General features: G+C 39.9%; 1 protein-coding gene across 1 annotated transcript in view; it reads right to left on the bottom strand.

Moving 5' to 3' along the window:
- The window catches only part of ZYG11B (zyg-11 family member B, cell cycle regulator), a 75557-nt gene that overhangs the window by 6579 nt on the left and 55793 nt on the right, over window positions 1–13185 (bottom strand). Inside the window, exons 11-13 of the mRNA XM_082615913.1 lie at window positions 12936–13133; window positions 12758–12810; window positions 11344–11441 (exon numbers count right to left, since the gene is read on the bottom strand). Coding sequence (XP_082472039.1) covers window positions 11344–11441; window positions 12758–12810; window positions 12936–13133 — 349 coding nt within the window. The remainder of the gene's footprint in view (window positions 1–11343; window positions 11442–12757; window positions 12811–12935; window positions 13134–13185) is intronic.

The raw sequence follows: 13185 nt of genomic DNA, 5'->3' as shown, positions 1-13185 counted from the left end.
CCATCAGCAATGAATGAGAAAGTTGCTTCATGTCCTCATCGACACTTGTCATTGTCCATCTTTTTGATTATAGGCAGCCTTCCTATCAGGTGTAAAGTGGCTTACATCTCACTGTGGCTTTAATTTATATTTTCTAATGACTAATGATGCTGAACTTTTTTTTTGCCATCATGACAGTATCTTTATTTTTTTAATTTAATTAATTTAATGAATTTAATTTTTTGGCCACGCCCTGTGGCATGCGGGATCTTAAGTTCCCCGACCAGGGATCAAACCTGTGCCCCGTGCAGGGGAAGCATGGAGTCTTAACCACTGGACCACCAGGGAAGTTCTGAACCTCTTTTGATGTGCTTATTGGCCATTTGTATAATTTCTTTGAAGAAATGTCTATTCGGATCCTTTGCTAATTTTTAAACTGGGTTATTTTCCTTTTTACTATTGTGTTTATTATTCTGAAAACAACCTCTCATCAGGTATATAATTTGCAAATATTTTCAACCGTTCTGGGAGTCGTCTTTTCACTTTCTTGATGGTGTCCTTTAAAGCACAAAAGTTTTAAAATTTTTTATTAAATTCAATTAAACTAGTTTTCTTTTGTCACATGCTTTTGGTGTCCTATATAAGAAATCATTGCTTAATCCAACATCATAAAGATTTATACCTATGTTTTCTTTTAAAAGTTTTATATGCTTATGTATATGTAAATGTAGGTCTTATACTTAGGCCTGTAATCCATTTTTGAGTTAATTTTTGTATGTGGTATGAGGTAAGGGTCAAAGTTCTTTCTTTTACATGTGCCTACTCAGTCTTCCCAGCACCATTTGTTTAAAAACCTGTTCTTTCCCCACTGAATTGTCTTGGCACCCTTGTCAAAAATCAATTAACCATAGATGCATGGTTATTTTTGGACTCCCAGTTCTATTGCATTGATCTATACATCTATCCTAATGATGTTGAGCATCTTTTCATGTGCTTATTTGCCATCTGTAAATCTTTGGTGAAAAGTCTGTTCAACTCTTTTGTCCATTTTCTTGTATTGTTTTCTTATCATTAAGTTTTGAGAGTACATGGTATATTTTGAACACAAACGCTTTATCAGACATGTGATTTGAAAATTTTGACCCAGTATGTGCACTGACTTTTCATTTTCTTGACAATGTCTTTCAAAAAGCTGAAGTCCTTAAGTTTGATTTGTTCACGTCCAATTTAGCAGGCTTTTCTTTTTCTTTTCCTTTTTTGGCTGCTCCGTGTGGCTTGCGGGATCTTACTTCCCCAACCAGGGATTGAACCCACATGCCCTGCAGTGGAAGTGTGGAGTCTCAACCACTGGACCGCCAGGAAAGCCCCCTAGTTTTTTCTTTTGTAGATCATACCTTTGTGCATATTTAAGAATTTGATCTCAATAGATGCAGAAAAAGCTTTTGACAAAATTCAACACCATTTATGACAAAAACCCTCCAGAAAGTAGGCATAGAGGGAACTTACCTCAACATAACAAAGGCCATATATTACAAACCCACAGCCAACATCACTCTCAATGGTGAAAAACTGAAACCATTTCCACTAAGATCAGGAAGAAGACAAGGTTGCCCACTCTCACCACTATTACTCAACATAGTTTTGGAAGTTTTAGCCACAGCAATCAGAGAAGAAAAATAACAGGAATCCAAATCGGAAGAGAAGAAGTAAAACTGTCACTGTTTGCACATGACACGATACTATACATAGAGAATCCTAAACATGCTACCAGAAAACTACTAGACCTAATCAATGAATTTGGTAAAGTAGCAGGATACAAAATTAATGCACAGAAATCTCTCGCATTCCTATACACTAATGATGAAAAATCTGAAAGAGAAATTAAGGAAACACTCACATTTACCATTGCAACAAAAAGAATAAAATACCTAGGAATAAACCTACCTAAGGAGACAAAAGACCTGTATACAGAAAACTGTAAGACACTGATGAAAGAAACTAAACATGACACAAACAGATGGAGAGATATATCATGTTCTTGGATTGGAAGAGTCAACATTGTGAAAATGACTATACTACCCAAAGCATTCTACAGATTCAATGCAATCCCTATCAAACTACCAATGGCATTTTTCACAGAACTAGAACAAAAAATTGAATAATTTGTATGGGAACACAAAAGACCCAGAATAGCCAAAGCAATCTTGAGAAATAAAAACGGAGCTGGAGGAATCAGGCTCCCAAACTTCAGACTATACTACAAAGGTACAGTAATCAAGACAGTATGGCACTGGCACAAAAACAGAAATATAGATCAATGGAACAGGATAGAAAGCCCAGAGAGAAACCCACACACCTATGGTCACCTTATCTTTGATAAAAGAGGCAAGGATAGGGCTTCCCTGGTGGCGCAGTGGTTGAGAGTCCGCCTGCCGATGCCGGGGACGCGGGTTCGTGCCCCGATCCCGGAGGATCCCACATGCCGCGGAGCGGCTGGGCCCACGAGCCATGGCCGCGGAGCCTGTGTGTCCGGAGCCTGTGCTCCGCAACGGGAGAGGCCACAGCAGTGAGAGGCCCGCGTACAGCAAAAAAAAAAAAAAAAAAAAAAAAAAAAAAAAAGAGGCAAGGATATACAATGGAGAAAAGACAGTCTCTTCAATAAGTGGTGCTGGGAAAACTGGACAGCTACATGTAATAGAATGAAATTAGAACACTCCCTAACACCATACACAAAAATAAACTCAAAATGGATTAAAGACATAAATGTAAGGTCAGACACTATAAAACTCTTAGAGGAAAACATAGGCAGAACACTCTAAGACATAAATCACAGCAAGATCCATTTTGACCCACCTCCTAGAGAAATGGAAATAAAAACAAAAATAAACAAATGGGACCTAATGAAATTTAAAAGCTTTTGCACAGCAAAAGAAACCATAAACAAGACAAAAAGACAACAGTCAGAATGGGAGAAAACATTTGCAAACAAAGTAACTGACAAAGGGTTAATCTCCAAAACATACAAGTAGCTCAGGCAGCTCAGTATCAAAAAAACAAACAACCCAATCCAAAAATGGGCAGAAGATCTAAACAGGCATTTCTCCAAAGAAGATATACAGATTGCCAACAAACACATGAAAGGATGCTCAACATCACTAATCATTAGAGAAATGCAAATCAAAACTACAATGAGGTATCACCTCACACCAGTCAGAATGGCCATCATCAAAAAATCTACAAACAGTAAATGCTGGAGCGGGTGTGGAGTAAAGGGAACCCTCTTGCACTGTTGGTGGCAATGTAAACTGATACAGCCACTATGGAGAACAGTATGGAGGTTCCTTAAAAAACTAAAAATAGAACTACCATACGACCCAGCAATTCCACTACTGGGCATATACCCTGAGAAAATCATAATTCAAAAAGAGTCATGTACCACAATGCTCACTGCAGCTCTATTTACAATAGCCAGGACATGGAAGCAACCTAAGTGTCCATCGACAGATGAATGGATAAAGAAGATGTGGCACATATATACAATGGAATATTACTCAGCCATAAAAAGAAATGAAACTGAGTTATTTGTAGTGAGGTTGATGGACCTAGAGACTGTCATACAGAGTGGCGTAAGTCAGAAAGAAAAACAAATACCGTATGCTAAGACATATATATGGAATCTAAAAAAAAAAAGTGGTTCTGAAGAACCTAGGGGCAGGACAGGATAAAGACGCAGACATAGAGAATGGACTTGAGGACATGGGGTGGGGGAAGGGTAAGCTGGGACGAAGTGAGAGAGTGGCATGTACATATATACACTACCAAATGTAAAAAAGATAGCTAGTGGGAAGCAGCCGCATAGCACAGGGAGATCAGCTCCATGCTTTGTGTCGTGTCCATCTAGAGGGGTGAGATAGGGAGGGTAGGAGGGAGACGCAAGAGGGAGCAGATATAGGGATATATGTGCATGTATAGCTGATTCTTTGTTATACTTTGTTATACAGCAGAAACTAACACACCATTGTAAAGCAATTATACTCCAATAAAGATGTTTAAAAAAAAAAGAATCTGCCTAAGACAAGGTTACAAATATTTTGTCACATTTTCCTCTTGACACTTTTAATAGTTTTTGGTTTCATATTTAGACTTATGATCAATTAAGAGTTAAATTTTTAAAAATTATTTATTTTGGCTGTGCCAGGTCTTAGGTGCAGCATGCAGGATCTTTGTTGTGGCATGAGGGATCTTTAGTTGTGGCATGTGGGCTTCTTAGTTGTGACATGTGGACTCTTAGTTGCAGCATGCATGCAGGATCTAGTCCTCCATCCAGGGATCAAACCTGGACCCCCTGAACTAGGAGCTTGGAGTCTTAGCCAATGGATCACCAGGGAAGTCCCAAGAGTTAACTTTTGTATACAAGGTATGAATCAAAGTTCTTTTTTTTTTTTTTGCAGATAGAGATACACTTGATGCAGTACTGTTTGTTGAAAAGACTCTTATTTCTCTATTGAATTGCTTTGAACTTATGTCAAAAACTAACTAACCATATGTGTATAGGTCTGTTTCTGTACTCTCTGGTCTGGTCCTTTGAACATTCTTTGTCTATGTTTATGCCTGGACTTCCAATTGGAGTCTGAAGTGAGGGCAGTTTTGTGGGACTCAGCCCTTAACTTGTGGAATCTGACACTATCTCCAGGTAAATAGTGTCAGAATTGAACTAAATTTGTAGGACACCCAGTCAGTGTCAGCTGAGAAATGGAGAACTTTTTGGTGGGATGTGGAAAAAACACATATCAGAATTGGTGTCAGAAGTGGGATTTGCTATCCTGGTCCTGGCTTATGGAAACATGTGGTTAGGGAACAGAAAGGATAAAAAGGTGAGGGATAAGGAACCTTTGGTTCTTGGGTGGCTACTCCATGATGTGGAGTAGGAGCTGTGCTGCAATCAGTTACTAACAGTAAAAGTTACCAATGGAATTTATTTTTTTATTTATTTATGTTTTTAAGAGTTTTGTTAAATGTTTGTTTTTATTTATATATATATTATTTATTTATTTTTGCTGTACGGGGGCCTCTCACTGTTGTGGCCTCTCCCATTGCGGAGCACAGGCTCCGGACGTGCAGGCTCAGCAGCCATGGCTCATGGGTCCAGCCACTCCGCGGCATGTGGGATCTTCCCAGACTGGGGCACGAACCCATGTCCCCGGCATCAGCAGGCGGACTCTCAACCACTGCGCCACCAGGGAAACCCAATGTTTTGTTTTTTTAAAAAAAATATTTATTTACTTGGCTGCGCTGGGTCTTAGTTGCAGCAGGCAGGCCCCTTAGTTGTGGCATGCAAATTCCCAGTTGCAGCATGCATGTGGGATCTAGTTGCCCAACCAGGGATCAAACCCGGGCCCCCTGCACTGGGAGCATGGAGAGTCTCAACCACTGTGCCACCAGGGAAGTCCCAGCCAATGGAATTTAGAGATGAATCCAAACCTGACCAGCAATTGCTTTATCTAATCAAGGCAAAGATTGACAAAAGGCCAGGATTCCTTGGCTTGACTCCTCACTGGGGACTTAAAGCCTTTTGCACAATAGTGGGTAACTTAGGAAGTGGAGAAGTTCCTGGTGAAGTCCTAATGTGGGCTACAGTTAGAGAGTTTAAAAAAAAATGTAAGGATTGACAGGATCATGAAAGTTGGGAGTGTTTTTTTAAAAAAAATTATTTATTTATGTATTTATTTGGCTGCATTGAGTTTTAGTTGCGGCCCACGGGCTCTAGAGCCTGCGGGCTTAGTTGCCCCGAGGCATGTGGGATCTTAGTTCCCCGACCAGGGACCGAACCCACGTCCCCTGCATTGGTAGGCAGATACTTAACCACTGGATCACCAGGGAAGTCCTGAAAATTGGAATGTTTAAACAGACTTTATATAAAGAAGTTATGTCTCCTTTGCCTCAGTATTTTATGGGAATGAGTATTATGTCTGGCTGGGGAACACTCTCCTACCTAGTACTGTAAGACCAAAATCTGTGGATGATTACAGTTAGGAATAAAAGGGTTAACAGAATTAAGGTAAAAGTTTGTAGGAGAATTGGTATGGTTGAACAGACTTTATGTGAAGTGGTTACATTTCTTTTACCTGATGGTATTATGAGAATGAACATTTTATTGACTGGGAAATGTTTCCACTACCTAACATCATAAAACAGAAAGCATGTAAATCCATCTTTAAAGCAATGTTAATTGACATGCTAAATGGGAACCAGTAGGACTGCCCAAGCCAATGCAATGTAGAATAGAAGCTGGAGTGCTGGTAGGGACAAATTCTCTGTGCCATAGCCCTATGTGAAGGACTGACTGGGGTTTATGGCAAAAGCCTGTGAGTGCCTACCAGAGATGATTACTGGGACTTTGGACTTGAGAATTTCTATTTGAGGGGCATTTACTACCTTGTTATTTGACATTAATTGAAGCTACCCTCATGACTGAAGGACAAAAAATGATCTTCAAACCTGAAATACCCAAGACGTTTTGAGTGACGTCAGAGAAACACTCTAATGGGGATGGCAGTGCCCAGAAGAGTTCCATAATAAAACGAAATTGGTTTATATAGGATCGTGCTACCTGGAGAACACAAGGAGGAGATACTCATGAGCAGGGAGCCTCTTTCACCCTAGTCAGTCCCTAGGACTGACTTTGGAACTGCACAAGGAGCTGCCAGATTGTATAGTCACTTGGACGGTGCCCTATAAACAGCTCTCCAACAACCAACAAACAGCTGCTTGGTTTGTGGATAGCAGTTCCAAGGTAAACAGGCAACATCCTGTTTGGAAGGCCACCATTCTGATTGAAAAAGGTAAAACCAAAACAGCTCTGTGGACTGAACTGCATGCTGTTTTCCCAGCAAGGATGAAAAACTGAATAGTGGTAAAAGCCTCTGTTTGGGTTTCTTCATGGGCAGTGGCCAATGGTCTAGCCGTGTGTGTGGATACAAGGGCAATGGAAACCTGGTCATTAAGGCAGGACATATCTGTGCCCATCAGAAGAACTCTCTTCCATGTTCAGAAGCTGACTGGAACTGACAAGCAGATATCCCAATGCTCTTGCTTGAGGCGGCCACCTGAGTCCATGAGATGAGTGGATATGGAGGAACTGCAGCAATGCAGAAATGGACTGAATCTAGACATATTCCTCTTGCATTTTGAGGCACAAAGTGCCAGAGTCAAGGAAAACGTTTTCTATCCCTACAATGTCCAGCAATGGGCAGAGAGATATCCTCCTCAGAGTAATAGTTTGATAGAGAATTGGAATGGGCAATTAAAACATTAGTTATCTAAAATCGGAGATGGGAGGGAGTGGGGAGATATAGGCCTGAAGGGCTAGCTTTCACACCTTCATGAGTATATGTATGCTCACACTCAATTTGAGTGGAGCTAAAAGAATGTCCCCACTAGGGACTTCCCTGGTGGAGCAGTGGATAAGACTCTGCACTTCCAATGCAGGGGGCCCAGGTTTGATCCCTGGTCAGGGAACTAGGTCCTACATGCATGCCACAACTAAGAGTTTGCACGCCACAACTAAGGAGCTCACACGCCGCAACTAAGAAGCCCTGGAGCCACAACTAAGGAGCCCACATGCTGCAACCAAGGATCTGGTGAGGTGCAATTAAGACCCGGTACAACTAGATAGATAGATAGATAGAACGTCCCCACTAGATATTCTCCTGTTTTTCTGGGGAACCTGGGGAAGAGGGAGTGGGAAAGGATGTTGATATGATTATGTAATTCTTGCTAAGGGAGGATTCTGGTATAATGACTATACTTTTTTCTTCTTCCCCGTATCACAACGATTTTTAACTCCCCTACCTGGTGCAGTGGTCACAGAACCAGGGCTGCAACTACAAATGCTGGAAGCAGGGATGATTCCTAAGCAAGAAACTGTAACTAAGTTGTAAACTCTTTTTGTCAGGATTCCCAAGGGCCTAATGGGTTGGGTTATGCCTTAACTCCATCTGGCAAAATTGGGAATAACACTGAATGCAACTATATTGCCTTGTGGTAAAAACAGCCCACTAGGGCTTCCCTGGTGGCACAGTGGTTGAGAGTCTGCCTGCCGATGCAGGGGATGCGGGTTCGTGCCCCAGTCTGGGAAGATCCCACATGCCGTGGCGCAGCTGGGCCTGTGAGCCATGGCCACTGAGCCTGCGCGTCCGGAGCCTGTGCTCCACAACGGGAGAGGCCACAACAGTGAGAGGCCCACGTACCGCAAACAAAATAAATAAATAAATAACAGCCCACTAGTTCTGCACCTATGTAATCTTACCCTATCTGAATGACAGCGGACTGAGGGGGAGATACTTGCTAGACTAGTATTGCTGTTGGCAATCCAGACCAACACAGTGGCCAAAATTAATGTCCCTTCCAAAGGTGGAAAAGTTTGAGAGTACATGAAGAGAAGGAGGAATAGGAGCTGAGGGTACAGGAATGAATAAATAGGCTATGTAATAAGAGAAATTCAATATGACATTAACACATCAAAAAAGGCTCAGAGCAAGAGATGATATTATCTCTTAGTTAAAGAGCAATATATGGCTTCACCCTAAGACCACTTCTGCTTTTGGAGCCATACAAAATCTACTGGAAGCCTGCAAACCTCAGTGGCCTTGCCCTGGGAGACATCCCACTCTGTCACCTCATTACCGTATGTCAAAAGGGGATCCTTATGAATGACAAAAGACACTCCTATCACTCAGGAAATTATAAAGGTTTGAGGAGTTCTGTGCTAGGAACCAGGAACAAAGACCAAATATAGTTCTTATTTTATCTTCTGGTCTTTGATGACAGATCCCTTAAAACAAAATGATTGTAACAGTTAACAGATACTAGCACATTACTAGAGACCCATTCAGTCATTAATAATTAGTCCAGTTTATCATATGAAAATGTCTCTCAGGGCAAGGGAGCATTCACCATGTTGGTGAATGCACTCACATACCTGGATGGTGGGAAAGCCTAGTTCCATGGGGACAGAAGCTCCTGTGCTCAGAATCCCTCAGAACCCTGCCCTATGTATCTCTTAATCTGGCTGCTCATCTGCATCCTTTATAATAAACTGGTAAATATAATTAAATGTTTCTGAGGTCTGTGAGCTGCTCTAGCAAATTAATTGAACCAGAGGAGGGGGGGTCGTGGGAACCTCAGATCTACAGCTATTCAGTCAGAAGCACAGGTAACAACATAAACTTGGGATTGGCATCTGAAGTGGGGACAGCAGTATTGTGGGATTGAGCCCTTAACCTGTGGGATCTGACACTATCTCCAGGTAAACAGTGTCAGAATTGAGTTAAATTTGTTGGACACCCAGTCAGCGTCTGCTGAGAATTAGAGAACTGCTTGATGAGGTATGGAAAAAACACACATTTGGAGCCACAAAACACCTGTCTTGATTACTGTAGCTCTATAGTATGTCTTGAAGTCAGGTAGTATAACTCCTCCAATTTTGTTCTTCATTTTTCTAAGTTGTTTCAATATTCTAGGTCCTTTGCATTTCTGTAGGAATTTTAGAATCAGCCTGTGAATTTCTCTTCTGCTAAGACTGCTAAGATTTTGACTGGGACTATATAAATCTACAACACATTTGGAGAGAATTGCCATTTTAACAATAGTAAGTCTTCTAACTTGTAAGTGCCCTCCTTCTCTCTATTTGGTTAGGCCTTCTCTAACGTCTCTCAGCAATGCTTTGTTTTTCTCAGTGTACAGGTCTTGTACATCTTTGTCAGATATACCCCTAAGTATTTCATAGTTTTTGGTAAAACTGTAAATGTCATTTTTTCATTTATATTGGTTGTGGCTAATATAAAGAAATGCAACTGATTTGTGTATATTGATCTTGTATCCTGGAACCTTGCTAAACTCACTCATTAAGTCTAGTTGCCCTCTTGTAGATTTCATGGGATTTTTCTACACAGATATCACGTCACCTGTGAATAAAAACAGTTTTACTTCATTCTTTCCAATCTGCATGCCTTCTGTTTCTTTCCTGATCACACTGGACAGAACCTTCATTACAATGTTCAATAGCAGTGAGGTTGGACATCCTTGCCTTGTTCCTGATCTTAGAGGGGAAACAGTCACATTTAATTTTTCACTATTAATTTTGATGTTAGCTGTAGGATATCCCTAGATGCTCTTTCTGCATCTACTGAGATGATCAGATTGTTTTTCTTTCCTGGTCTGGTAATAGGATGAAACACATTGATTTTCAAATGTTAAACCAACTTTGCATTCCTGGAATAACCTCCTTGGTCCTTTTTATATACTGTTGGGTTCCATTTGTTAAAAAATTTTAAAGAATTTCCTCAACTATGCTCATGAGAGATATTGTTCAGTAATTTTCTTTTCTTATGTCTTTGCCTGGTATTGATATCAGGATAATTCTGGTGTTCTTTCTTTCTAATTTTTTTTAAACCAGCTTTCTTTCAGTTTGGATATTTTCTATTGCTGTGTATTCAATTTCACTGACCTTTTCTTATTTGTATCTACTCTTAAGCTCACCCAAATATTTTTCATGACAAATTTTTATTTTTTTTTAAACATTACTTTTCCTCCTCTTAATTTCATGTTTTCTTTAAAATCTTGGATCATATCTATAAAAAAAGTTTGAATTTTTTTTCCTGCTAATTCCATCATCACTACCACTTCTGGGTCTGTTTCCATTGTCTAATTTTTCTCCTGGTTATGGGTCATATTTTTCTGCTTCATCTTTCATCTAGCAACTCTTACCATATAACTAAACATGTTGTTGAGTGTATAGATTTTGTTGTCTTTTTTAAAAGAGTGCTAGTTTTTCTCTGACAGACAGTTTACTTGCAGAGCAGCTTGATCATTTCAAGACTTGCTTTTAAGCTTCACAGGGTTGCCTTAGAGAAACCTTTAATTTAGGGCTAGTTTAATCTTTTCTGGCATCTGTAGTGAATGTCCTGGGTATTAAGTTCTTTCCACTGTTTGGAATTCGAATATTTTCTAACCTGTGTAAGCTCCATGTGTTGTTCAGTTAGCAGCTCCTTGGTATTTGTACTTTCTCAGGCCTCAGGAAGTCTCACCCTAGGCATGCACAGCCTAAGACTCAAGAAACTCCTATGAAGATTTCTGAAGTTCTTTCTTAGAACAGTGTAAGTCTCATTCACCACTGTCATTGATTTCTAATATTGCCTAGCTCATTCTGAAAGTATAAATTTAGTTCATAACTTAAGATTCTCTTTACACTGTATTTTTAAAAGTCTGTGTCCTTAAAAATCAAACACAATTTAGAAATGGCTTTCCTGTGCAAGGAGAATTTCACTTGAAAAAGAAAAACACAGTTCTCTTTTTGGTACGTACGATTCTTGCTGCAGACATGCTGCATGGCCCAAACCGCCCATAGCTGGACTCCTGGTGTTGTGAAACAGCCAAGTAATGGGAAGAATGGATTAAAGGACCTAAAAGTTCAAAAGAAAAGAATAAAAGTTACTTCCTATACTTAGTGTCATTTTTTAAAGCAATGATTCCTGAGCTTTCTGCTACAGAAATTTCATCCTGCTATTTTTAAACTATATAATATAAATGAGCTTCTACAGAACATCTTTTCTTTGTCTTAGCCATTTGATAAACGAGTATATTCAGACAAAAGTCTTAGTACAGAAGATGGAAGGTAATCAGAACAACATACTTTTTCTCAAAAGCACCTGTTGGTCTTGAAGATACACATTTGAAGAATAGCAGCCTTTGGTTTGGAACTTAGATAAGGAGAAGTTAGTTGATAACTAACCAGAACAACACCATGTCGGAGCTCTAGAATTAGCCTTTCTACTTCTACAAGTCTTCTGCCCAAAAATGTACAGAACATAAGTTGGAATCAAAAGTGGTGGCAGCATCAGCATTTATAAAGTAGACAACAAAATAAACTGCAATAATAATATTTATGCAGCGATCTGGAATACTTCTGGTATATTAGTAACTTATCTATCAAGTCACCTAACTGTCATTATTAGAGTTAGAATCCAGTATGCCCTTTAGTAAATTATTATAAACTGTTTCCCTGAACAAATCAGGTGCTACTTCTAGTTCTCTCAATGTGTTCTCGTTTTAGACCTCCTTGCATTAATACTCTACCTAAAACCTTCTGTCTCTACTTAATTATCTCTCAAAACTCAGCTCACAATCTACTTCCTCTGGAAGCTTTTTTTTTTTTTTTTTTTTTGCGGTACGTGGGCCTCTCACTGTTGTGGCCTCTCCCGTTGCGGAGCACAGGCTCCGGACGCGCAGGCTCAGTGGCCATAGCTCACGGGCCTAGCCGTTCCACGGCATGTGGGATCTTCCCGGATTGGGGCATGAACCCGTGTCCCCTGCATCACCACTCTGCCACCAGGGAAGCCCACCTCTGGAAGCTTTTTACCATTTTCCAATGCACATTCAGAGCATTCTATGTACGTAACTAGCATAGGAGTGAATTATTTCTGATTTACATTTGGTTTCCATCACTAGGCTGTAAAGTTCTTGTATGGAGGCACCATATCGTACTCATTTTGAATTTCAAAAGCATAGAACAAGACCGTGGCACCTGTTTTCAATAAATGTAGAATGAAGGAAGGACTGATGAATGATAGGTGGCAAAATAAATTTAAAATACTTTGTTTATTTTAAAGCCATTACGAAGACAGATGCCGAAGGGTAAAATCTACATCTAATAGGAATGATCTCTACCCAAGCAAAATGACTAGATTACTGGCTTAATATTAATTATCTTGCTAGTTACCTGTATGCTACCATCTCACATTCTGGAGTTGGCCATTTCAAAATTGCTGAATGCTGAAAGACACAAAGCACACAAGAAAGGGTTACAATATTTATTTAGCATTGCATTATGAGGGTTTGACAGTTTAACCATTATGAATGTTGTTTGTATGCTTCCAAAAAACACCAAATTACCCTACCAGATCATCCAGAAGAGAATTCCTCTGGCTACGACTCAATGTCCAAGCTTGTTCTCCTCTAGATATTAAGTGGGCAATAATCCCAGCTGCAAAGTAACTGACTTCCACTTCAACACTATGTAGAAGGCTACTGATGTGGTCTATAAAATCCTTCCACATTAATTCAGAATGCAATTCTTGTACTTCAGCTATATTGTTCTGGAAAAAAAAGAAGATATAAAAATTAAAATAATATGTATAATAAATGGCT

Source organism: Mesoplodon mirus (genome assembly GCF_964341445.2).
Source record: "Mesoplodon mirus genome assembly, chromosome: 3".
Taxonomy (NCBI): domain Eukaryota; kingdom Metazoa; phylum Chordata; class Mammalia; order Artiodactyla; family Ziphiidae; genus Mesoplodon; species Mesoplodon mirus.
This window is presented reverse-complemented; position numbering and strand designations above follow the sequence as displayed.